Raw genomic sequence first — 25,265 nt, 5'->3', positions numbered from 1 at the left:
GTCAGAATGTCACATCCCAATCCACAAGCACGAGCACATAATCCATTCCTGCTGCAGTACTGAGGGAGTGCAGCACCATCAGATGGCTTTTGGATGAGATGTTAAATCGAGACCCGACTGCCCTCTCAGGTGGGCTTGAAAACTTGGCACTACGCTGAAGACAAGCATGGGACTTTGCCCCATAATATTTATCCCTCTTCTAACATCACACAAGGCAGATGATTTGCTCATTATCATTGTTCTTGAGGCTACATTTCCCACACGAGGTGTTATTAGGTCAGGTAAGTTTAGAGGAGTGCCTTAAAAGAATGGAGAGGTGGAGAGACAGAGAAGTTTAGGGAGGGAATTCCAGATTTTTAGATCTAGACAGTGAAAGCACAGCTGCCAATGTTGGAGTGAAGGAATTAGGGGATGGGCAAGAGGCCAGGAAACTAGCTTGGGAGTTTTCTGACAGGTTTGGCTCACTCTTGTATTCTGGACAAGCTACATACACATCTTTGTGCCAGGATTGGTGCTTTTTGAGGGGGAAGTGTGCCAACGATCAACTCTTACCCCCATTGTCCACCAGCCAACGGTTTTGGCTGCCCATGGGATCTTGCTGTTTAATCACTCCAACCAGGTCTCCTTCCAGTAGGGAAACATCCAGTTGTTGAGCAGCATTGAAGTTCCGATCTGTCTGGTACAACTTATCCGGCTCGTACTTTGCCAGCAAGGTTGACCGCTGCTCATCTGTTTGAAACGTGGCAATTGGCTTCCATAGAAAGAGAAATATGGGTTAGACCAAAGAATTGGAACGAGTGTTCAAAATGGCCCCTCTTGGCAAGGAGGAAGCCATCTGGCTGGTTGAACTTGTTCCACCACATGATTCAATCTCTACGTTGACTCTATTTACCCTTAATACTCTTGCCTAACAAAATCTATTAAGTTCCGTTTTGCAATTTTGCATCTACTCCGCCAGCCTCAACAGCTTATTTAGGTTCTAGAGATTCCCACTCCGTTTTGTGTGAGGAAGTGCTTCCTGGCATCTGCCCTGAACGGCCTGGTTCTAACATTAAGGTTATGACCCCCATGCCTTTGATCTGGACTCTTCCCCCCCACCCCCGCCACACCCCCAACCAGAAGAAATGGTTTCTCCCTATTGACCGGAGCAACTTCTTTTCATCACTTTACGCTCCTCAATTAGATTAGCTCTTAATCTTCTACATCAAGCGAATACAAGGCCAGTCCACGCAACCCGTGCTTATAGTTTAACCCTTTAATTCCCCAGTATCATTCTTGTGAATCTGTGCTCTACATGCTCTGAGGCCAATATATCCTTCCTGAGGCTCGGTGCCCAGAACAGAATCCAGTTACTGCAGATGGGCTCCAACCAAAGCTCTGCTTGTTAGAAGCATAACTTCATGTCCTTTGTGTTCCAGTTCATTTGAGATGAAGGCCAACATTCCATTAGGCTTTTTAACATTATTTTGTACCAGCCCACCGGGCTTTTAGTGATTTCCATACTTGAATCCCTAGCTCTCCCGTTGCCTCCACTGCTTCTAGTTTCTTACCATTTAAATCTTCAAAAAACTACTCAATATAAAACCGTTTGCAAACACCTCTTAATTAATGGAACTGTACCCAGGGTTTGTCATCACTGGACTTATTGAATAAGGTATTTGTCGCTGGGTCAAAATCCTGGAACTCCCTAACAGCATGGTGGGTGTACCTACACCACACGGACTGCAGCGGTTCAAAGCAGCAGCTCCCGACCAGCTTCTCAAGGGCAATTAGGGATGGGCAGTAAATGCTGCCCTAGCCAGTGACACCCACATACCAGAAATAAATTTAAAATAAACAAAAGAAAAACCGTTCTTCTTAAATTCATAAACTTTAACTGCAAAATTCTACATTCAAATTAGCCCCAACCACTTACAACATCAGGGAGAGACCTGGAAACTCGCTCAGACCGGGTACAAAGCCCTCAAGAGGGAAAAATCTGTATTTATACGTGTTTCAGATCAACAATGAACATTTCTCATGCCCACCAATGCACTTACTGAAGCTCTCAGGCCAACTGATGCTGCTTGGTGAAACGAATATAGATCTGCTGAGTTTTTCCAGGTAATTCTGTTTTTGTTTTGAATATGTTGCCCAGTTGGCTCAGACTGACACCCAGGCCAGTGAGTTGAGACAGGACTATAAAGACAGCATGGTCAAGATTAAATGAGGCCTGGAGTTAGAAGAATGAGAGGTGATCCCATTGAAATGTATAAAATTCATAAAGAGGGCTTGACAGGATAGATGCTGGGAGGTTGTTTCCCCCGGCTGGAGAGTCTAGAGATACAGGGCCTAGTTTCAGTCTATGGGGTTGGCCTTTAGAACCAAGGGGAAACTTTTCACTTAGAGGTTTGTGAATCTTTGGAACTTGGATGTCAGCCATGGTTCAGTGGGCAGCACTCTTGCCTCTCAGTCACAAGGTTCTGGGTTCAATTCCCACTCCAGGACTTGAGCACAAAAATCAAGGCTGATACTCCAGTGCAGTACTGAGAGAGTGCTGCAGTGTCAGGTGTGCTGTCTTTCATATGAGAAGTTAAACTGAGGCTCCATTTGCCAGCTCGGGTGGATATAAAAGATCCTACGGCACTATTTCAAAAAAGAGCAGGGGAAGCCTCCTGGTGTCCTGACCAATATTTATCCCTCAACATTAAAAACAGATGACCACATTACTGTTTGTGGGATGTGCATGTGTGAACATATTGGCTGCCTACGACAGTGAGAACGCTTCAACGGTACTTTATTGGTTGTAAAGCACTTTGAGACATCCGATGGCTGTGAAAAGTACTAAGTAAATGCAAATCTTTTTATTTATTTTCTTTACCCCAGGGGCTGTGGATGCTCAGTCCCTGAGTTTATTCAAAGCTGAGCCCGAAAGATTTTGGTTACTAAGAGAATCCAGGGATTTGGGACCAAGATAAGGTGAAGTTGAGGTAGTTAATCAGCCATGATCTTATTGCATGGAGGAGCATGGTTGAGGGGCTGAATTCTCCTAATTGTTATGCTCTTAGGCCACATGGAGCCTATTGCAGAGCTCATTGGAACATACTGACAGGACTTCTAAAACATGTACTCCTGTAAAATGAAAACACCAAACTCACCATTGTCGACATTTGCAATCGCGATGATTGCCGTTCCGTGGTCTTCCGATCAAACGGTTTTCTAGAGGAAGGGAGTGTGTCTGGGAAGAAACTGAAGACTTGGAGTAACTGCATGGCTTTGAGGTGCTGCTCCTGGAAAGAGGCCACAATACTGGTGTCCTTACTCACCACCGCGATGAACTGTGGCAGAGAAACATTCCATCAGCCAATGTTCAACTGACTCAAACAGTATCAAACACTGCATGCATTCCAAGCAGACAGAACGCTGCAAATCAATGTCACATCACCTATTTATCCCACATCAGGGTCAACCATTCAAAGCACAGAACGGAATAAAGCTCCCTCTACACTGTCCCCATCAAACACTCCCAGGACAGATACAACACGGGGTTAGATACAGAGTAAAACTCCCTCTACACTGTCCCCATCAAATACTCCCAGGGCAGGTAAAGCACGAGGTTAGATACAGAGTAAAGTAAAACTTGCAGAGGGTGCAGAGGAGCTCATACCAGGGGTGAGGGGCTTCAATTCTGATGGGAGACTGGAGAAGCTGCAGTTGCTGTCCTTAGAGCAGTGAGGGTTAAAGGTTGATCAGAAGGATGGATAACTAGAGGAGGTAGATTTAAGGCATTTGGCAAAAGAGCCAGAGACAACATGAGGAAGAGTTGTTTACACAGTGAGTTGTGATCTGGAACACGCTGCTTGAAAGGGAGGTGAAAGCAGATGCACTGGAATCTTTCAGTTTGTATTTGGATAAATACTTGAAGGGAAAATATTTACAGATTTAGAGGGGAAGATTGGGAAATAGAATTAATCGGATAGCCCTACCAAAGAGCTAGCATAGGTATGATGGGCTGAGTGGCCTCTTCCTGTGTTATGTGTTAGAACGCTTAAGATGATTTAAATGGTTAAGCTCTCCCAGCATCCTTTCACTCAGTCCTTTAACATTTACACAGGAGTGAAGGGAAGCACAAATCTTAATCTTGTCTCTTATGTATGAACAACAGATACAATGGCAGAGAATGATGGACACCCAGGTCATGAAAAGATCCATACCCTGATATGAGACTAGCTCCCAAGGCACCAAATACCAGTTAAAAGGTGAAGAATTGACACCTACAGTATCAAAAACACAAATCCTATAGAACAAAGGCAAAGGCTGAATCTATCAATGCCTCTTTGTAATTTTACACCTGCATCTACACTGCTTACAATTTTTGTGTCATCAGTAAACTTAGATGATGCGAGAGCCACACATTCAAGTTGTTAATGAATACAGTGAGTAGCTAAGGGCCTGACACAGATCACTGAAGGGCATCACTACTAATGCAAATGAGAGTACCTGCCCATTATCCCTACTATCTGTCTCCTGTTGGTCAGCCAATTTCCTAACCAGGTCAATCATTTGCCTTTAATTCCATGAGCTCCAACCTTAGCTAACAGCCTCATATGAGGAGTTTTATTAGGTGCCTTCTGGAAGTTCATATAAATAACATCCATTAACATTCTCCTGTCCATTACTTTAGTCACCTCTTCAAAAGAAATTCAGTCAGGTTAATCAGAAATGAGCCTTTACAAAGCCATGCTGACTAAATTTTCAAAGTGTTCAGTCACTCTATCCTTAATCATAGACTTTATTCATTTAGGTGAACTGGATTGCAATCCATTTTAACTCTACGCCCTGATCTCTCTGTCCTCGGCCTCCTGCCATGCTCCAACTGACAGGAAAGCGGAGTTAAAGCCACAATCAAATCACCCGTGATCCTATCGAATGGCCGAGATCCCAAATGGGCTGAATGGGCTACTCCTGTCCCTATTTCTTATGATCTTATAAAAACCCTCAACTTTAGCTTCAGGAACAGCACCATCTCTTTCTATTGGGCAATTTACATTCTTCCACACCCAGTTTAACAGTTTCAGCCCATAACCTCTTGCCCCCATTTTGTCTCCTTTTCCTTGCACGTGTTGGCTTTAATCTCACTTTCCCCTTGTTTTGACTTTCTGACGGCAGCCGTTCATCATTCTGCCATTCACACCTCCTCTAAACCCACCTGTTGTTCTTTACGTGTCCCAGCACCTTTGGCCCTGTACCCTCATCCCTGCTGTCTTCCACCATGTCACAGAGCTTCCCTTTTGTTCTTTTTCCACCCTACCCCCTACTTAAAACCTATCCCATCTCAGGTTCAGATGAAAAGTCATCTTTAACGGAGACATTAACTCGGTTTCTCTCTCCACGGATACTGTCAGACTTGTTGAGTATTTCCAGCATTTTTGGTTTCTATTTCAGACCTTCAGCATCTGCAGGATTTTGCTTTTGGATTTGGTTTGAAATTCATTGGTTTTCGCCTCTCTCCTTTTTCTCTTCTCAAATATCGGAGTGACATGAACAATTTTCCAATCTTAAGGAACGGTTCCCAAATTGAGAGAACTTTAGAAAATTATAGCGAGGGCGCCTGCAATGTTCTCACCCGCTTCCTTTAAATTCTTGGGGTAGAAACTATCTGCTTCTGGGGTTGTGTCACTCTTCAGTGCCATTATTTTCCTCATTACTGTTACTTTGCTTACATGAATTTTGGCAAGTCCCCATTCCTGATTCAGTATTACCTTCCTTGGGATGGCTAGCATGTTGATCTCTTCCTCTACTGTCAATACTGACAAAGAAATTATTCACCATGTCTGGCATTTCCTTATTTCTATTGTCACCATGACCAGTTCTCAAAGGGCTCAGATTGCTCCTGACCACTCTGTTTCTTGTAATGTACGATGACCTAAAGGACATCATTGATTCCAAACACTAACTCTGTTTCTCTCTCCACAGATGCTGCCAGACCTACCGAGCATCTCCAGCATTTTCTGTTTTTATTTCTAATATGGCTTGCCACTTGTTGGTTCTAGGACATATTGTTGCAGGAAACTGACTACCTTTCTGAGATGCATTTCCAGTCTGCTTATTCCAATCCATATGAAAGGTTAAAATTCCCCATTAAAATCACTCTACCTTTGCTACATGCTTGTCCAATCTCTGCATTTACACAATCTACAACAATCCTTTGTCTCACAGAAAACATAGAAACTAGGAGCTGGAGTAGGCCATTCGGCCCTTCGAGCCTGCTCCACCATTCATTATGATCGTGGCTGATCATCCAACTCAATAGCCTGCTCCCGCTTTCTCCCCATACCATTTGATCCCTTTCACCCCAAAAGCTATATCTAACTCCTTCTTGAAAACATACAGTGCTTTGGTCTCAACTACTTTCTGTGAAAACGAATTCCACAGGCTCACCACTCTCTGGGTGAAGAAATTTCTCATCTCGATCCTAAATGATCTACCCCGTATCCTCAGACTGTGACCCCTGGCTCTGGACTCCCCCACCATTGGGAATATCCTTCCTGCATCTACCCTATCTAGTCCTGTTAGAACTTTATAGGTTTCTATGAGATCTCCCTTCATTCTTCTGAACTCCAGCAAATATAATCCTAACCTACTCAATCTCTCCTCATTGTATGTTTTCAAGAAGGAGTTAGATATAGCTCTTGGGGTGAAAGGGATCAAATGGTATGGGGAGAAAGCAGGAGCAGGCTATTGAGTTGGATGATCAGCCACGATCATAATGAATAGCGGAGCAGGCTCAAAGGGCCGAATGGCATCCTCCTCATATGTCAGTCCCACCATCCCAGGAACCAGTCTGGTAAACCTTTGCTGCACTCCCTCTATAGCAAGAACATCCTTCCTCAGATAAGGAGACCAAAACTGCACACAATATTCCAGGTGTGGTCTCACCAAGGCCCTGTATAATTGCAGCAAGTCAGCCCTGCTCCTGAACTTGTATCCTTTCGCTATGAAGGCCAACATACCATTTGCCTTCTTTACCGCCTGCTGCACCTGCATGCTTACCTTCAGCGAATGGTGTACGAGGACACCCAGGTCTTGTTGCACATTCCCCTCTCTCAATTTATAGCCATTCAGATAATAATCTGCCTTCCTGTTTTTGCTACCAAAATGGATAACCCCACATTTATCCACATTATATTTCATATGCCATGCATTTACCCACTCACTCAGCTTATCCAAATCACACTGAAGCATTTCTGCATCCTCCTCACAGCTCACCTTCCCACCCAGCTTTGTGTCATCTGCAAATTTGGAGATATTACATTTAGTTCCCTCATCTAAATCATGAATATATATTGCGAATAGCTAGGGTCCCAGCACCGATCCCTGCGGTACCCCACTAGTTACTGCCTTTCATTCAGAAAAAGACCCATTTATTCCTACTCTTTGTTTCCTGTCTGCCAACCAGTTTTCTATCCACCTCAATACGCTACCCCCAATTCCATGCGGTTTAATTTTACACGCCAATTTCTTATGTGGGACTTTGTCGAAAGCCTTCTGAAAACTCAAATAAACCACATCCACTGGCTCCCCCTCATCAACTTTACTAGTTACATTCTCGAAAAACTCCAGTAGATTTGTCAAGCATGATTTCCCTTTCATAAATCCATGCTGACTCTGTCCCATTCTGCCACTGTTTTCCAAGTGCTCAGCTATTAAATCTTTTATAATGGACTCTAGAATTTTCCCCACTACCAATGTCAGGCGGACTGGTCTATAATTCCATGTTTTCCCTCTACCTCCCTTTTTAAATAATGGGGTTACATTAGCTACCTTCTAATCTGTAGGAACTGTTCCAGAGTCTACAGAGTCTCGGAAGATGACCATCAATGCATCCACTATTTCTAGGGCCACTTCCTTAAGTACGCTGGGATGTAGATTATCAGGCTCTGGGGATTTATCGGTCTTCAAGCCCATCAACTTCTCCAACACCATTTCCCTATTAATACTGATTTCTTTCAGTTCCTCCTTCGCACTAAACCCTGTGTTCCCCAACATTTCTGGTATGTTATTAGTGTCCTCCTTTGTGAAGACGGAACCAAAGTATGTGTTTAGTTGGTCAGTCATTTCCATGTTCTCCATTATAAATTCCCCTGTTTCTGACTGTAGGGGACCTACATTTGTCTTCACCAATCTTTTTCTCTTCACATACTTTCAAAGGTAAGCACAGGAGAAATTCTCCAACATTATCAATGACTCTAACAATGGCTGTATTACCAGTGGGAAGTAGACTTAGGCATGTGCCAAGGTACCAGGATTCTCTCCTCCTTTTACCTGCGACAGTGGTTGAAGCTCATTCAGTGTCAGCCCCACAAATTCCTGGTGAGCCTCAGCAAACCCTCGCATGCAGTTGATGAAGAGTTCCTCAGCGCTCTTGTGAAACTTTGGCAGTTCATCGAGGAGTTGGGCATTGAGAGCTTCGTAGTTGTTCTTGGCTGCCTGGAGTTCGTCCAGGGTCTTCTTGTCCTTCAACTTCTCAGCTCTCTCCTTGCAGTTATGGTAATCCAACAGCTTGTCAAAGCGTTTGATTATCAGCTTGTGGGGCCCGGCACACATCCCCAGGAGTTGGTTCAGGGGAGCGATGACAAGATTCTCTGTCCGCTCTTTCTGTTGGGAACACAATTAAAGGAAAAAGTTCTCAACCTTGTTTGAAAATCAGTCCAGGGCCTCACCCCTCCCTACCTCCAGCCCTACAACCCTCTGAGATCACTAGGCTGTCCAATTCTGGCCTCTTTCCCCAATTTAAATCACTCCACCATTGGCAGCTGTGCCTTCAGCTGCCAGGGGCCCTAAGCTCTGGAATTCCCTCCTTTAAACCTTTCTGCCTCTCTCCTCCTTACTTAAAACCTACCTCTTTACCTAATATTTTCTTATGTGTCTCAGTGTCAGATTTCTGTCTGATAACTCTCCTTGAGATCTCTTATCATGATAAGTGCGCTATATAAAAGTGTCAGCTGTTGTCATAGCAATTTAACTGCTGGGTTGGTTAACAGCTCATCCGATGTGTTCAGTGAATCCTAGATCTGGAAGGTTTCAGGTCCTCAGTCTGGACTGACATTGAAAGGAATAGGACATGAATTGATGTAGCTGTCCTGGATGAGGGAGAGGAATGTTTACCACCCACCCACCTCACCCAGTGATCTCTGCTGGAAAGAGTCTCTCAGTTTGGAACTGAATCAGGTTTAGCTGTGGCACACAGACTGCACGGTCTACACCAGCATGCGAGGAAGGACGGACTGGGCTGAAGGTACCGGAAGGACATTGGTGCCTGTGGCACCAAAGTCCAGTTCAAGTCCAGCATCTTAAGATAATAGAGCGCGAGGAGAGAATAAACAAAAATAGCAGCTGGGAGGGTCATCTGCCAATCACTCCTGAAGCACCAGGCCCCGGCCCATGAGGGAAATCACCAGGGAAAGAAAAACCCTGGAAAATTCTGCTCCCACTCTAAACGATTGACACTCAGAATCGTGCAGCACAGGAGGCCATTCAGCCCCTTGTGCCTGTACCTATTTTGTGAAAAAGCTAAGCAATCAGTGCCACTATCCCTGCTCTTTTCCCATAGTTCTGCCGCTTTCTCCTTTTCAAATATTTGTCCAATTCCATTTTGAAAGTTCCTACTGAATCGGCTTCCACCGCCCTTTCAGGCAGTGCCTTCCAGGTCACAACAACTCGCTGCAAAAAAATAATAAACGTTCATCTCCTCTCTGGTTCTTCTACTAATTTTCTTAGATCTGTGACCTTTGGTTAGCAATCGCCTGCCAGTGAAACAGTTTCTCACTTTTTACACATCAAACATTAAGGGCTGACTCACTATTACTGACACATTGACTATCACTCGGGATCCATACTCACAAAGTTGGTGAAGAGATTGTCACTGATTAATCGATGTGCTCTCTGGAAGCTCTCCAGGTCTGGGTGATTCTTCTCTCCGTACATGTCCAGGATACTCATAGCCACCAACACCTTCACTGACACAGACTCCTAGCACAGGAGAGAAACACAGTCATTCCCCAGTCCTCCCCAGGCCCATGGAGCTCAAACTTGCCGTGACACAATGACTCACCGCTGTCTGTCAGTCAGTGGGGACAGGAATCTCAGTCTGTGTGCACCTAGCTCAGTCTCCCTCCCCATCACAGCTCCCCAAGGTCCTGACTCTCATTGGGTTACACCCCCAGGCTTCAGCTGTCCCACATACCTCACCCCAACTGGATATTCTCCACCCATTAGCCTCAGGTGCTTTCTGTCTGCCTCGGGCTGTTTGACTGGAGGTGGCAGAATGTATCCATTTCCAAACTCCTCCCCAGTCCGTCCCCTAAGCTCCTCCCCAACAGTCACAGTCCGTCCCCTAAACTCCTCCCCAACAGTCCCTGTCCGTCCCCTAAGCTCCTCCCCAACAGTCCCTGTCCGTCCCCTAAACTCCTCCCCAACAGTCCCTGTCCGTCCCCTAAGCTCCTCCCCAACAGTCCCTGTCCGTCCCCTAAGCTCCTCCCCAACAGTCCCTGTCCGTCCCCTAAGCTCCTCCCCAACAGTCCCTGTCCGTCCCCTAAGCTCCTCCCCAACAGTCCCTGTCCGTCCCCTAAACTCCTCCCCAACAGTCCCTGTCCGTCCCCTAAGCTCCTCCCCAACAGTCCCTGTCCGTCCCCTAAGCTCCTCCCCAACAGTCCCTGTCCGTCCCCTAAGCTCCTCCCCAACAGTCCCTGTCCGTCCCCTAAGCTCCTCCCCAACAGTCCCTGTCCGTCCCCTAAGCTCCTCCCCAACAGCCCCAGTCCGTCCCCTAAGCTCCTCCCCAACAGTCCCTGTCCGTCCCCTAAGCTCCTCCCCAACAGTCCCTGTCCGTCCCCTAAGCTCCTCCCCAACAGTCCCTGTCCGTCCCCTAAGCTGCTCCCCAACAGTCCCTGTCCGTCCCCTAAGCTCCTCCCCAACAGCCCCAGCCCCTGTCCGTCCCCTAAGCTCCTCCCCAACAGCCCCTGTCCGTCCCCTAAGCTCCTCCCCAACAGCCCCTGTCCGTCCCCTAAGCTCCTCCCCAACAGCCCCAGTCCGTCCCCTAAGCTGCTCCCCAACAGCCCCAGTCCGTCCCCTAAGCTGCTCCCCAACAGTCCCTGTCTGTCCCCTAAACTCCTCCTCAACAGTCCCTGTCCGTCCCCTAAGCTCCTCCCCAACAGTCCCTGTCCGTCCCCTAAGCTCCTCCCCAACAGCCCCAGCCCCTGTCCGTCCCCTAAGCTCCTCCCCAACAGCCCCTGTCCGTCCCCTAAGCTGCTCCCCAACAGCCCCTGTCCGTCCCCTAAGCTCCTCCCCAACAGCCCCAGCCCCTGTCCGTCCCCTAAGCTCCTCCCCAACAGTCCCAGTTCGTCACCAAACTCCTTGTGTCAGTGAGAATGTGTGACAGGCACTCACCCGTACGTGCTGCAAATACAGAGACAGATCTCTGATGAAGGATTTAATCAGCCGCTCCTGTACTCGAAACCTCCTCTCTGCCTCCTCAAACGCCTCATCCTTGATCTGAAAGAGAAGAGGTGCTTCAATCCTGGATCCAAAAAGAGCATGTTTTATACGGTGAGAAATGGGAAGCTCAAGAGGAGCGAGAGAGATTTGTGTTTCAGAACACAGAGCTCATTGCAAAATACAGAAAGTAACCATAACAGAGTAAAGAGAATCAGAATGTTGGCTTTTATCTCAACAGGGCTGGAACACAAAGGAGTGGAAGTGATAATTGAATTGCACACAGTTATTCCAGACTGTGACTGTTGGGGAGGAGCTTAGGGGACGGACTGGGGAGGAGTTTGGAAATGGATACATTCTGCCACCTCCAGTCAAACAGCCCGAGGCAGAGAGAAAGCACCTGAGGCTAATGGGTGGAGAATATCCAGTTGGGGTGAGGTATGTGGGACAGCTGAAGCCTGGGGGTGTAACCCAATGAGATAAAATCTGACCAAGGCTGTGTTTGGTTCTGGACATTGTACATCAGGGTTCTCCTTTGAGTAGGAGCAACACAGATTGACCAGAATGATACCAGGATTAAATGGGCTAAATTATGAAAACAAAGCATATAGACTAGTCTTGTATTCCCTTAAATTTAGGGGATTAAAGGTCAATTTGTTGGTGCAGATCAACGATGGTCTTACTGAATGGTGCAGCTGGCTTGACAGGCTGAATAGCCTCCTCTAGTTTCTAATCGTGTATAATAGAGACTTAAAACCCATTGGCAGGAGACACGCACACAGACAGGCAAAGCTTCCTGTAGGACCTTCTTCCACTCACCAGCTAGTGCAGATGTTCGTCTGTTTAGTTTAAATGTGCAGCCTCTGTTACAACAGAGGAGGTGATGAGAGAGTCGGATTCTCAATCACAGATATCAGAACAAGAATTTCAAGATGGCTGCTAGACTCCTTGCCACAGCCAGGAGAACTAGGCAGTACCAATTCTTTCTCCCCTCCCTCCCTCTATCCCACCGCACTCCCTCTCCCCTCCCTCCATTTCTACTTTCCCACTCCCTCCTTTCCTATCCCCTTCTACCATACCCCATCCCTCTAACTCCCCTACTCCCTCTATCCCCCCGCCTCCACCTAGCCCCCCCGTCTACCTGCCCTCCATCCCCCCCTTCGTCTCCCTCTATGCCCCACACTCCCTCCTCCCAATCTCCCCTCACTCCTTCTAAGCCCCCAATCTCTTACCTGGGGAGCGAAACCTGTCAGGTGCTTGAGGTGACTGCTAACTCTGTTGGATTTTTTTATGATGGAGTGCATGCTCAGTTTTGAGATCTTGTCTATCAGCGAGTCCTCGTCTCCTTTACGATACTTCAGAACTGCACAGAGACACAGGAGGCCAGATTAACAACAACAACAACAACTTGTCTTTATACAGAGCCTTCAACCTGTCTGTGTCCTCGGGTAGGTAGAAAGATCCCACGGTACTATTGGAAAAGGAGAAGGAGAACGCCCTGACTCAATATTTATTTCTCAATTGCCTTCTCTTAAAACAATAAGCAGATTATCTGGTCATTCTGTCATTGCTGTTTCTGGGATTTTGCTGTGTGCAAACTGGCTGTTGCATTCCCTACATTACAACAGTGACTACACTTCAAAAATACTTTGTTGGATGCAAAGCGCATTGGGATGTCCTGAGTACGGGAAAGGTGCTATAGAAATGCAAGTTCTTTCACGTATTTCTTTTTACCAAAATATCCCGAGGTCCTTAACAGGAAAGATGATCAAACACAATCTGACACTGAGCCATGGGAGGAGATATTCAGACAGGTGAACAAAAGCTTTTTCAAACAGGAAGGCTTTAAGGAGCTCCTTAAAGGAGGAAAGCGAGGTGGAGGGTGGAGAGGTTTAAGGAGGGAGTTCCAGAGCCTGGGGCCCAGACGGCTGAAGTCATGGAAACCAATTGTGGAGTGATTAAAATTGGGAATGTTCAAGAGGCCGGAATCAGAGGAGCTCAGTGATCTGGGGGGTGTTGTGGGCTGGGTCAAATAAGTTGCTGATACTCCCCCCCCGACCCCCCAACCCATCCCTGCGTGTGGAGGGCTGGATAACAACAGCAGGATTTAACCCCGAGAGGACAAGTGAACCACTGATTTTTTTTTTAAAATGCCAATCTGACAGCCCAATGTTGGCCGCTACTGAGGCTAGCTTTTTATTCCCAAACAACTGAATTCAAGCTCTCAAACTGCAGAACCTGCCCTGGAAAATTAATCACTAAAATAAACGCAACCAGGGAGTCCCAGTGAAGGATCAGTAAACACAGAGCGAGAGAGAGGGAGAGACAGAGCGAAAGAGAGAGAGACAGACAGAGCGAGAGAGGGAGACAGACAGAGCGAGAAAGGGAGACAGACAGAGCGAGAGAGAGAGAGAAACAGAGCGAGAGAGAAAGCAGGACAGAGCGAGAGACAGAGCAGGACAGACGGAGAGAGCGGGGGACGGATGGAACGAACGGGGGACAGACAGAACGAGCGGGGGACAGACAGAGCAAGCGGGGGACAGACAGAGCGAGAGAGGGACAGACAGAGCGAGAGAGGGACAGACAGAGCGAGAGAGGGACAGACGGAGCGAGAGAGGGAAAGAGCGAGAAAATGACAGAGAAAGGTGGCGTGAGGAGTTAGAGAAAGAGAAAGAGAGAAGGGGAATGGGAGGGAACGGCAAGTCTTACCCAGGTCCTTCCGCCGCTTGTATTCATTGATATTAACGTTGAGATCCTTTACAGCGAGGACTGCCTCCCCCAGTGGCTTCTTGTCATGGTGTGACTCTGGTGTGGTGTTCAGCAGCTCCGTAAGCAACATTGGGTACCTCATAACCCGCTGCACAGGCTTAATCAGAAACGAGCCCAGGTTGATGTAGTTAGTTTTGCCCCTGTTTTACAATAAATCGGCATTATCAATTATTATTAAAAAAGTTGGTTCAAACTGGAGCATTCGTTTCAATTCTGGGCACTAAACATTATGAAGGATGGGAAAGCCTTGTAGAGGGTTTGGAGGGGATTTACTAGATTGGCTCCAGCAATGTGGAGAGACTGGAGAAGCTCCTTAAAGCAGAGAAGGTTAAGGTGAGATTTAACTGAGGTGTTCAAAATCAGGAAGCTGTTTCGATAGATATACAAAGAGAAACAGTTTCCAGTGGCAGGAGGGTCGCTAACCTGAAGCACAAAGATTGAAGAGAATCGGCAAAAGAACCAGAGTGGGAGATGAGGAGAATTTTGTTTTTATACAGCGAGTTGTGGTGATCTGCAACACGCTGCCCAAAAGGGTGGTGGTATAGTAATTTTTAAAAGTCAAATTCAATAAATATTTGAAAAGGAAAAATTTGCAGGGCTAATGGGCAAGAACAGGGGTGTGGGACTAATTGTTTAGTTCTTTCAAAAGAGCCAGCACAGACATGATAGGCCAAATGGCCTTCTGCACTATAAGATTCTATGAGTCAGGGAGATCTCTGCATTGTACAACATTCAACCAGATTTCCCTTTAAACTTCCTGGACACTGTCACTTTAACCAGACTTCCCACTCAAAAATTAAGGGGAGTTAGAGTGGGCTGTGTGAGCTGGAACAAATGGGAGTCATTGCACAACATTGGCGAAGCGGTGAGCAGGTTTATTCCCAGCCTGCTGTGTTTAGAATTGCTTATGAAAATGGGATACCTGGAATCAACCCAGCCTGAGGATGACAGTATTGCATAGCTTTACTCTGTATCTAACCGTGCTGTACCTATCCTGGGAGTGTTTGATGGGGACAGGGTAGAGGGAGCTTTATCCTGTATCTAACCCCGTGCTGTACCTGTCCTGGGAGTGTTTGATGGGGACAGTGTAGAGGGAGCTTTACTCTGTATCTAACCCCGTGCTGTACCTGTCCTGGGAATGTTTGTTGGGGGCAGTGCAGAGGGAGCTTTACTCTGTATTTAACCCCATGCTGTCCTTGTTCTTTTCACCAGGGTGAACTTCCCTCCCCTTTGATGAAAAAAATGTAATGGGTCACAGACAAAATAGAATAAACTGCACAATGTATGACTTACCGATAACATTGTCAAGTTGATTAACGCCAGCAGTACTGGTTAGCAATGTTAGACTAACATGAAAAACACAGGCTGGAGACAGCAGCCGGTTAATGAGTTTAATACAATTCATGTTCAAAAGGGAAACATTGAAAAGTGATGATGGGAGGCGAGCAGCCTGCAGTGCAGAATTTACACAGGTGTGAGGTGCTAGACATACAGAGGATCTCTAGGTGATTTAAAGGGAGGGTCAATCCACGTGGAAACCTTTAGTGACAGATTCAGCAGGGACCCTGCCATGCCAGCTACAGCCTGTTAGAGCGAAGAAGCAGAATGGAGGAGCCACATATCTCTCTCTCTCTCACTCCCTCACACACTGTACCAATTCCCAGCCCAGTCACACCCGCCCCCTACCCCATCTGGCCAAGATCACCATCATGGTTGTTCCCTACAGTTTTTCACCTCAGACTTTTCTCCCCTCTCTCCTGAAGGTGAGAATCTCCTTTGCTGGGGTTTGGGCAGCTTGCTGGCATCTCACTGGAATAAGCAAACCTGGGCTTCTGAACTGCCTAGTTGTGTTCGGTTCTTGGCTGATATCTGCTCACACCCCTCCTCCACACACCGTACCCTGACTCTCCCCATCCCCCAAACTCATCACACACCTTCCTCCACACACCACACCCCAGCTCTTCCCATCCTCCAAACTCATCATCCCCCCACCCCCGCTTACTTGGCAACCTCCTCCAACCCCCAGTCCATCACCCAATCCTTGCCCCTTTCCTAACCATCTGCACCCCCAGCTGGTCCCTCCCTCCACACCTCTGCTCCCTCCCCACTGCAAGCATGGCCACCCCACCCCCCACATCCAGCTCTCTCCGCTCCACCCATCCAATGCCCTCCCTTGGCCCTCTCCCCTTCCCCTTCCCCACACATGTCCACTCATTCGAAAGCAGGCGTCACAGCAATGCACAGAACCTCTGCTGCAATATGCAGGAATAAGTAATGTAAAGGTGAAAAGGTCGCAGGATCAGACTTACCACTGACGATAAATTGCCCTGGAGGAGGAGCAGTTCGTGAAGAGGGGGAAAAAAGTGAGTTACTGGGAGAAAACATCAGTAAATTCCACAGAGCAATCCCTACCACAAACGCAGAGTCAAACAGTGAGACAACAGAATCTCCATTATCCTGGGAACCTTTGACAGCACCTTCCAAACCCACAACCACTCCCACCTCGAAGGCAGCAGACACATGGGAACACCACCAACTGGAAGTTCCCCTCCAAGCCACTCACCACCCTGACTTGGAACTATATCGCCGTTCCTTCACTGTCACTGGGTCAAAATCCTGGAACTCCTTCCCTAACAAAAAGAACGAGAAACAGGAGGAGTAGACCACATGGTCCGCTGAGTCTACTACGCCATTCAATACAATCATGGCTGATCTTGGGCCTTAACTCCATTTTCCTGCCCGCTCCCCATATCCCTTAATTCCATGAGAGATCAAAAATCTGTCTATCCCAGCCTTAAATGTATTCAACAATGGAGCATCCACAACCTTCTGGGGTAGAGAATTCCAAAGATTCACAACCTTTTGAATGAAGTAATTTCTCCGCACCTCAGTCCTAAATGATTGGATCCTTATCCTGAGACTGTCCCCCTGTGTTTTGGATTTCTCGACTAATGGAAACAATTCCTCAGCATCTACCCTATCAAACCTGTTCAGAATTTTGTTTCAATGAGATCGCCTCTCATTATTCTAAACTTCAGAGAATATAAGCCCAATTTACTCTGCCTCTCATGGGAGGGCAAGTCCCTCATCCCAGGAACCAATTTAGTGAACCAAGCTGTACTGCCTCCGATGCAAGTATATCCTTTCTTAAATGTGGAGACCAAAACAGCACACAATATTCCAGATGTGGTCTCACCAAAACCCTGTACAAAACAGCACTGTGGGTGTAGCTACACCACAGGGACTGTGGTTTAAGGTGGCTGCTCAACACCACCTCTCAAGGGGCAATTAAGAATGAGTAATACATGCTGGCCTTGATAGAGACTCTCCTGAGGATGTTTTTTAAAAATACTAAGGGGGTGATCTTTCTGTTGCATCACGAGAACTGGATTCTATAAGTGAAAGCCGGGAGTGAGAATGGAGACAATTGGAGGAAATAAAGAGAGCTGCTGGGTTCTCAGTGTTGGATTGGAGGAGAGCATTCCTGTGCTCTGGAAAGGGACAACACTTTAGGAAGAGGAGGAGGCCATTCAGCCTCTTGATCTTGTTTCGCTGCCATTTAATTAAGATTATGGCTGATCTGTACCTTGACTCCATCCACTCCCTTGACTGGCAAAAATCTATCAATCTTAAATTTAACATGATTAACCGACTACCCAACATCTACTGCTTTTTGTGGGGGAGTGTTCCACACATTACCACCCCTTGTCCTAGACTTCCCCAGCTGCAGAAATAAGTTTCCATCTACCTACCCTATCAATTCCTTTCAAATGTCAAAATGTCATTAAATCACCCCTCAACCTTCTATTTGTCAGAGAATACAAACCTAATTTATTTAAATCTTCCATTATCCAGCCCTTGGAGCTCTGGTAACATGCTGATGAATCTACACCACACTCCTTCCTAGACCAATATATCGTTTCTGAGATTTGGTACCCAGAATCTGCAAAGTTTTGTCCCACACAAAATTTCAGCAGGTGTTTGGAAATTTGAACTATTGGGTGTGTTGGACAAGGGAGATTCTGTGGTAACAGGAATGTTTGCCTCTGGTTTGGAGTGAGGCTGAGTGTTGACAGCATAAAGCTCCCCTGACAAAGTACATCTCGGAGATCCCCTCCAGAGCTCAGTGGTGTGTGTGTGCCCTTCCATCCCGCTTCCCATCAATGGGAGGACAGTGATGTGGACCTGAAGCACCCAGCCCAGCGCAGAGGGAGGAGGAGCATAATCAGGAGTGAATCAGGCCCCCGGGCAGGGTCAGACTATGGTCAACGGGTGGCCACTGTTTTTACAGGTGGTGGATTAATCGGAGATCTCTATCGCAGAATAAAAAAGAGTTACAGAAGAATGGCCTGCGCAGGAGATAAATGTGCAGTAGAGGGAGAGACATACACAGAGAGAAGGAGAGAGAGAGAGACAGATAGAGATAGATACAGGGAGGGAAGAGAGGAGTACAGAGAAAGAGAGAGACAGAGAGGGAGAGAGACAGAGAGGGAGAGAGACAGGGAGGGGAGAGAGGAGTACAGAGAAAGATACAGAGAAGCAGAGAGAGACAGAGAGAGAGAGTGGGGGAAGGAAAGGAGAGAGAGAGACAGAGATAGATACAGGGAGGGGAGAGAGAAGTACAGAGAAATAGATATACAGAGAGGCAGAGAGAGACACATACACAAACAGAGAGGGGGAGAGAGAGAGAGAGATACAGGGATGGGAAGAGAGGGGTACAGAGAAAGAGAGATACAGAGAGGCAGAGGGGGAGAGGGAGAGAGACACACAGAGGCACAAAAAGAGCATCTGTCAGAAAGTCACTGAGCAGCTCCCACCATGGGCTGGACACACACCGACCACTGGGCTGGATGACAGTCCCCACTCAGCAGAATCAAAGCCCATTAACCGATCCGCAATGTTTACAGTAAAGATTCAAAATGATTGGTTCCTGACAGATGAGGAGCCACAGATACTCCAGCGACAGAGAGAGAGGCAGAATTCCTTATCTTTTGAAAAGTAGCAACGTATAAACATTGTGTGTGTCTCACACCTCCCCCTTCATCACAGCAAGTTTAATCAGGCACTGGGAGAGCCCCTCAGGTTCACTTGCTGGCAATGTTAACTGTAGCTCAGTGGGCAGCAGTCTTGCCTCCGACTCAGGAGGTTGTGGGTTCAAGTCCCACTCCAAAAATCCAGGCTAAGACTCCCAGTGTAGTGCTCAGAGGTGCCAACAAATGAGACACAAAAAGGCCCCACTTGCCCTCTCAGGTGGGTATAAAAAAATCCTTGGGCACTGTTTTGAAGAAGAGCAGGGGAGTTCTCCTTGGGGCCAATATTTATCCCTCAACTGTCCTCATAAAAAAAATCTCAAATGAACTGGTCACTATCATATTTCGGTCTGTGGGAGCTTGCTGTGTGCAAATTGGCTGCTGCATTTCCTACATTACAACAGCGATTACATGTCAAAAGTACTGTAAAACGCTTCGGGGGGGTCCTGAGGTGGTGAAAGGCACTATATAAATGCAAGTCTCTCCTTTGTTTAACTACATATTACTAACTTCACTTCAAAAGGAATTTGTTGACTATGAGGCGGTCAGAACATGCACTGACACGTTAAGAGCCCTCTGTACACATGTCTACTTTCTTTATAATTCACTACGGGCCGTCACTTGTCCTTGTCTTACCGGAGGTGATCCAGGCATGCATTGACATGTCCCTGAATCTCTTTATCCTTCTCGTATACCTCCAAGAGGGCGATGGCCTCCTCGTGGTTTTGACAGTAAATATTGTACATGTCCTCGAGCTCATTCCTGAAGGAAAGAAACACGTGACCTGGACAGGGTGGGAAAGAGCAAAAACGATTCGTCAATCTGATTGGTTGGGCACAAGGTTATTTCTAAACTTCATCAGTGAATTATTGTTAATAAAGTGAATCATTTAGACGTCAAAGCATCTAGTGTAGAACCCTTAAAAGTTTAGGTGAGACTTGGGAAAAAGTTGAGGTAAATCGAATGTTGCTGAAGAGAGGGACATGTTGTTGAAGCTTTCTGTCTTGTAGTCATCAGGACAAATACAAGAATACCAAATTTCAAAGGGTCACAACAATTTATACCACAGGAGGAAAGGGTGTTGATTGGTTGGCAAGTTGACTCTGATTAGCCAAGACTTTGCTTAATTGCGTGGTAGGCAGAAAGTCTTTTGAGCAACATCGTGTATGAATTTCAGTGCCAGTGCAATGCCAGGTACATAGGCCATACGTTACAATGATTGGCTGATCAAATCAAACAGCATGTTCCTTCCCTGTTCATAATAGACAGAGTACAGACATACTTAACCAGCCTGTGCTGGCAACATCCAGAATAAAAGATTTACTGTTAGATGTGATTCTGTGATTGGACAGCACTTGCTGAACAATCCTGAGTGCACTAATAACTACACTAATAACCAATTTATGACAATCAGTTGAGCTCCGTAATGTGGCTCATTTACACTTGCTCGAAGTGACATACATTCATACGCAGGAATCCATTCTCTGCAAGCAAAAGGAATTTGTTCAAGCCTTGCAGCTTTTTTGAATTACCCAGGAGCTTAGGGAGACTATAGTTCCCCGTTGCTTTCTCAATGGCAACACCCTTTGACCAGAGTCGACTTGCCAACCAATCAGCACCCATTTCTCCTGCAGTATAAATTGTTGTGATTGTTTGAAATTTTGCACTCTTGTGTTTTGCACTCCTGATGAGCGCAAGATAAAAAGCATCAGCAACATGTCTCTCTTTTCAGCAATATTGTAGCAAATGCATGAAATCCAAACTGGAGATCTGTGGTTTGTAGAGGGACAGGGATGTGCAGAGTCCTACTACTGTAACATCCTAAGAAAGAGTGATCAATTGAGGTAGGATCAGGAGTAAGCCATTCAGCCCCTTGTTCTGCCATTCAATTAGATCACAGTTGATCTGTATCCTCATTCTATTCACCCACCTTGGTTCCAGATCCCCGAATACCCTTAACACAAACCTATCAGCAGGTCAGGCAGCATTCTGTGGAGAGAGAAACAGAGTTAACATTTCGGATCGCTGACTCTTCAAAGTTCTGACTTGAAACGTTAACTGTTTTTCTCTCTCCACAAATGCTGCCAGACCTGCTGAGTTTTTCTAGCATTTCCTGTTTCCTTTTTCAGGTTCCCAGCATCTTGCTCTCGCAAAATTCTATCAATCTCAGTTTTTCAAATAGATCCCAGTCTCAACAGGTTATTGGGGCGGGGTGAGACAGTTCCAGATTTCCACTCCCCTTTGTGTGAAGAAGTGCTTCCTGACATCACCCCTAAACGGCCTGGCTCTCATTTTACAGTTCTGCCCCCTTGTTTTGGACTTGCCCCAGAAAAGGAAATAGTTTCTCTTTATCAACCCAATTGAACCCTTTAAACATCTTAATCACCTCAACTAGGTCACCCTTTAATCTTCCGATCGCAAGGAAATGCAAGCCTGGTTAATGGAACCGGTCCTCAAACTTTAACCCATAAACGCAATGCTTCCCAAACTCCTTCCCCCGGTGTGACCCCACTTTGATGATTCAGACTTTTATGTGAACCTACAGTGAAAATTGGGAAGATACAGGGAGGAGGGTGGATTTTAAAACTTCTAGGGTTTGCCTTGAAAAGAGCGGACCCACCTTTTTTTTTATACAGGCTGTGGCTGTTGCTACGATCTAAGAGCAGACTGTTAAATCACGTCTCCTGGCTGTTAAAACTCAGTCTGAGCTCCACGGTTACCGTTGCTGCCTCGGAGTTAGTGACCCCAAAAACTCGTGGCCGCGACTCTCAGTTTGGAAGGCCCTGATTTAATGTCTCTATACCTCTCTCCCGACCTTTACGATGCCCCTTAAAACCTCTCTCTTTGACAAAGCTTTTGGCCATTTGCCCTAATATCTCCTTGTGGGGTTCGGTGTCAAATTTTGCTTTATAATGCTCCTGTGTGGCGCCTTGTTTTAATATGATATAGGGGGAGTAGGGGCCATATAAGTACACGTCATTGTTGTTATAAACCCCCAAGCTTCATTCTGGCAAATTTGCGAATGGGTCTGCTCTGAGACCAATACATCATTCCTGAGGAGTGGTGACCAGAACCGAGCATTGTTATTCAAAATGAGAATCGATAAAGATTGAGGTTCAAGGAAGATTATGGGAAGAAGAATTAGATTGAGGAGCACTCTCCACACAGTCACCCTGATACGGTCTGCACTGTATGATGTATGATAATCGACTGTGATGCACTGTCATCTCCCTGCACTGCCTAAAAACCAATGTCAAAATTACTGTGGGGAAGGTTTGGATCCTTTCAGGAAAACCTTTATCTCCTTCAAGTCCAGTTCTGGTCACTGCATCTCAATATTGGCCTTGAAGAGGGAGCAAAGCAGATTCCCCAGAATGATCCCAGGTTACAAGGGTTAAACCTGTGGATAAGTTGCACAGGCTAACCTTGTGGTGTTGGTGTGTTACAGTTCATTCAGGGAGTCCGAGTTGCTGTGGCAACTGGCACTTCCACATGTATGTTGCACTCTGGAGCTATGGATAGTGATGGGAAAGGCCCCAACATTCTTTCCACCGCATGGCTGGCCAGGAATCTCTCCCGCTCTTACCGCCTGCCATTGGCGTGTGTTGGAAGGATCTGCAGGTTGATAATTAACCATCCTTGGCCATCAAGTCCTGGGGTGGGACTTGAACCCGGAGCTTCTAGTTCAGAGGCAGAGATGCTACTCACTACGTAACAAGACCTCCCAGACTAACCTTGAAGTTTTTTTTCTATATTCGTTCATGGGATGTGGGAGTCGCTGGTTAGGCCAACATTTATTGCCCGTGAATATGAACAATTAAGGATTGATCTCTTTGAGATGCTTAAGGTGACTAAAATGGCTTGATAGGATTGATAAAAGAGAAATTATTTGCTCTGGTGGGGGAGTGCAGAACAAGGGGGACATAACCAGAGCTAGGTCAGTCAGGGGTGACATCGGCAAGCACTTCTTCACACAAGGGGAGTGAAAATCTGGAACTCTCTCCCCCAAAAAAGCTGTTGATGCTGGGGTCAACTGAAAATTTCAAATCCGAGGCTGATAGGTTTTTGTTGGGTAAGGAGTTTAAGGGCTATGGAACTATGACGGGTAGATGAAAGTTCGATACAGATCACCCATGAAGTCACTGAACGGCCTCCTCTTGTTCCTACATGATTTGAATCTGGGGGGAGGGAGGGCTGTTGCACCCTCTCCTAAACCCCTGCCCACATGGTCATGGCCATGACTGGGTTGTGTTGAGGTGAACGTTGACTGTACCTATACTGTCAGTGTCCTCCAGTTCGCCAAGCAAGCGTTTGGAAACCTCGATAACTGTGTGAATGTTTCCGAAAAGGGCCTCACAGTCCACCTGCTGTAACTGAGAACAGAGAGGGGAAAACCATTAATACAGACAGCTCTACCCTCCACTGCACTTTCATCCCCTTCCCCCCTGCTGCATCACACTGGGGTACTTACCCCAGAGGGCAGAGGACCTTCTGGCCCCACATGATACACATCAACTGAGGCTCAGTGAGTAATATCCTCATATTAGATGGTTATGCTTTCCAGGTCCCACTCCAGAGACTGAGCACAGGATCCAGCCTGATACTCCCAGTACAGTGCTGAGGGAGCGCCGCGCTGCCGGAGGGTCGGTGCCGAGGGAGCGCCGCGCTGCCGGAGGGTCGGTGCCGAGGGAGCGCCGCGCTGCCGGAGGGTCGGTGCCGAGGGAGCGCCGCGCTGCCGGAGGGTCGGTGCCGAGGGATCGCCGCGCTGCCGGAGGGTCGGTGCCGAGGGATCGCCGCGCTGCCGGAGGGTCGGTGCCGAGGGAGCGCCGCGCTGCCGGAGGGTCGGTGCCGAGGGAACGCCGCGCTGCCGGAGGGTCGGTGCCGAGGGAGCGCCGCGCTGCCGGAGGGTCGGTGCCGAGGGAGCGCCGCGCTGCCGGAGGGTCGGTGCCGAGGGAGCGCCGCGCTGCCGGAGGGTCGGTGCCGAGGGAGCGCCGCGCTGCCGGAGGGTCGGTGCCGAGGGAGCGCCGCGCTGCCGGAGGGTCGGTGCCGAGGGAGCGCCGCGCTGCCGGAGGGTCGGTGCCGAGGGAGCGCCGCGCTGCCGGAGGGTCGGTGCCGAGGGAGCGCCGCGCTGCCGGAGGGTCGGTTCCGAGGGAGCGCTGCGCTGCCAACGATGCTGACTTTCAGATAAGATGTTAAACTAAGCCCCTGCCTGCTTTCTCAGGGGAATGCAGAAGATCCCATGGCCACAATCTGAAGAGCAAGCGAGTTCTCCTCAGCATCCTGGGCACCATTTATCCCTCAATCAACATCAATAAAAACAGATGAACTAGTCATTGCTGTTGTGGAATCTTGCTGTGCACTCCTTGCCTGCTGCTTTTCCTACATGACTAGGCTTTAAAAGTATTTTATTCGCTGATGTTTTGAAAGGCATTATAGAAATGGAATATTTTGCTTTTTGCATGTGACCTTGGGACAGCAATTCCCAGCAGGAGCTCAGACACAAGAGGACTACTCAGAAGAGCGGCTCCCAGCCTTCACCCGGAATCGCCTATCCCAGCTGGATAGTGATGCTCACCAGGAAGCCCTGGGAAGGCGGGGGGGGGGGGGGGGGGGGGGGGGGGGGGGGCGCAATAGTTCTCTCCCTCTCTTCTCTCTCTCTCACACAGCCCAGAGATGCTGAGGGATAGCTGTGGCTTTACCCAGAGTGGAGCCCCCTCAACACCAGCTCAAACTCCCACATCCATTTTTCCGTTTAGTCGTTCATGGGATGTGGAGGTCACTGGCTGGGCCAGCATTTATTGCCCATCCCTAATTTCCCTTGAGAAGGTGGTGGTGAGCTGCCTTTTTGATGTAGGTACACCCACAGTGCTGTTAGGGAGGGAGTTCCAGGATTTTGACCCAGTGACAGTGAAGGAACGGCGAGATATTTCCAAGTCAGGATGGTGAGTGGCTTGGAGAGGAACTTCTAGGCGGTGGTGTTCCCATGTTTCTGCTGCC

General features: G+C 47.5%; 1 protein-coding gene across 1 annotated transcript in view; it reads right to left on the bottom strand.

Annotated features, from left to right (window-relative positions):
- LOC121289693 (dynamin binding protein) overlaps positions 1–25,265 on the bottom strand; it is a 137,672-nt gene that overhangs the window by 4,202 nt on the left and 108,205 nt on the right. The window contains exons 6-15 of the mRNA XM_041209318.1: positions 23,542–23,641; positions 19,905–20,052; positions 16,548–16,565; positions 14,179–14,378; positions 12,702–12,832; positions 11,425–11,529; positions 9,883–10,011; positions 8,305–8,637; positions 3,138–3,317; positions 553–751 (exon numbers count right to left, since the gene is read on the bottom strand). Of these exons, the coding sequence (XP_041065252.1) occupies positions 553–751; positions 3,138–3,317; positions 8,305–8,637; positions 9,883–10,011; positions 11,425–11,529; positions 12,702–12,832; positions 14,179–14,378; positions 16,548–16,565; positions 19,905–20,052; positions 23,542–23,641 (1,543 nt within the window). The remainder of the gene's footprint in view (positions 1–552; positions 752–3,137; positions 3,318–8,304; positions 8,638–9,882; positions 10,012–11,424; positions 11,530–12,701; positions 12,833–14,178; positions 14,379–16,547; positions 16,566–19,904; positions 20,053–23,541; positions 23,642–25,265) is intronic.

The sequence above is a fragment of the Carcharodon carcharias genome, chromosome 17, assembly GCF_017639515.1.
Source record: "Carcharodon carcharias isolate sCarCar2 chromosome 17, sCarCar2.pri, whole genome shotgun sequence".
NCBI lineage: Eukaryota > Metazoa > Chordata > Chondrichthyes > Lamniformes > Lamnidae > Carcharodon > Carcharodon carcharias.
Note: the sequence above shows the minus strand (reverse complement) of the source record. Positions and strands in the feature narration are given on the sequence as shown.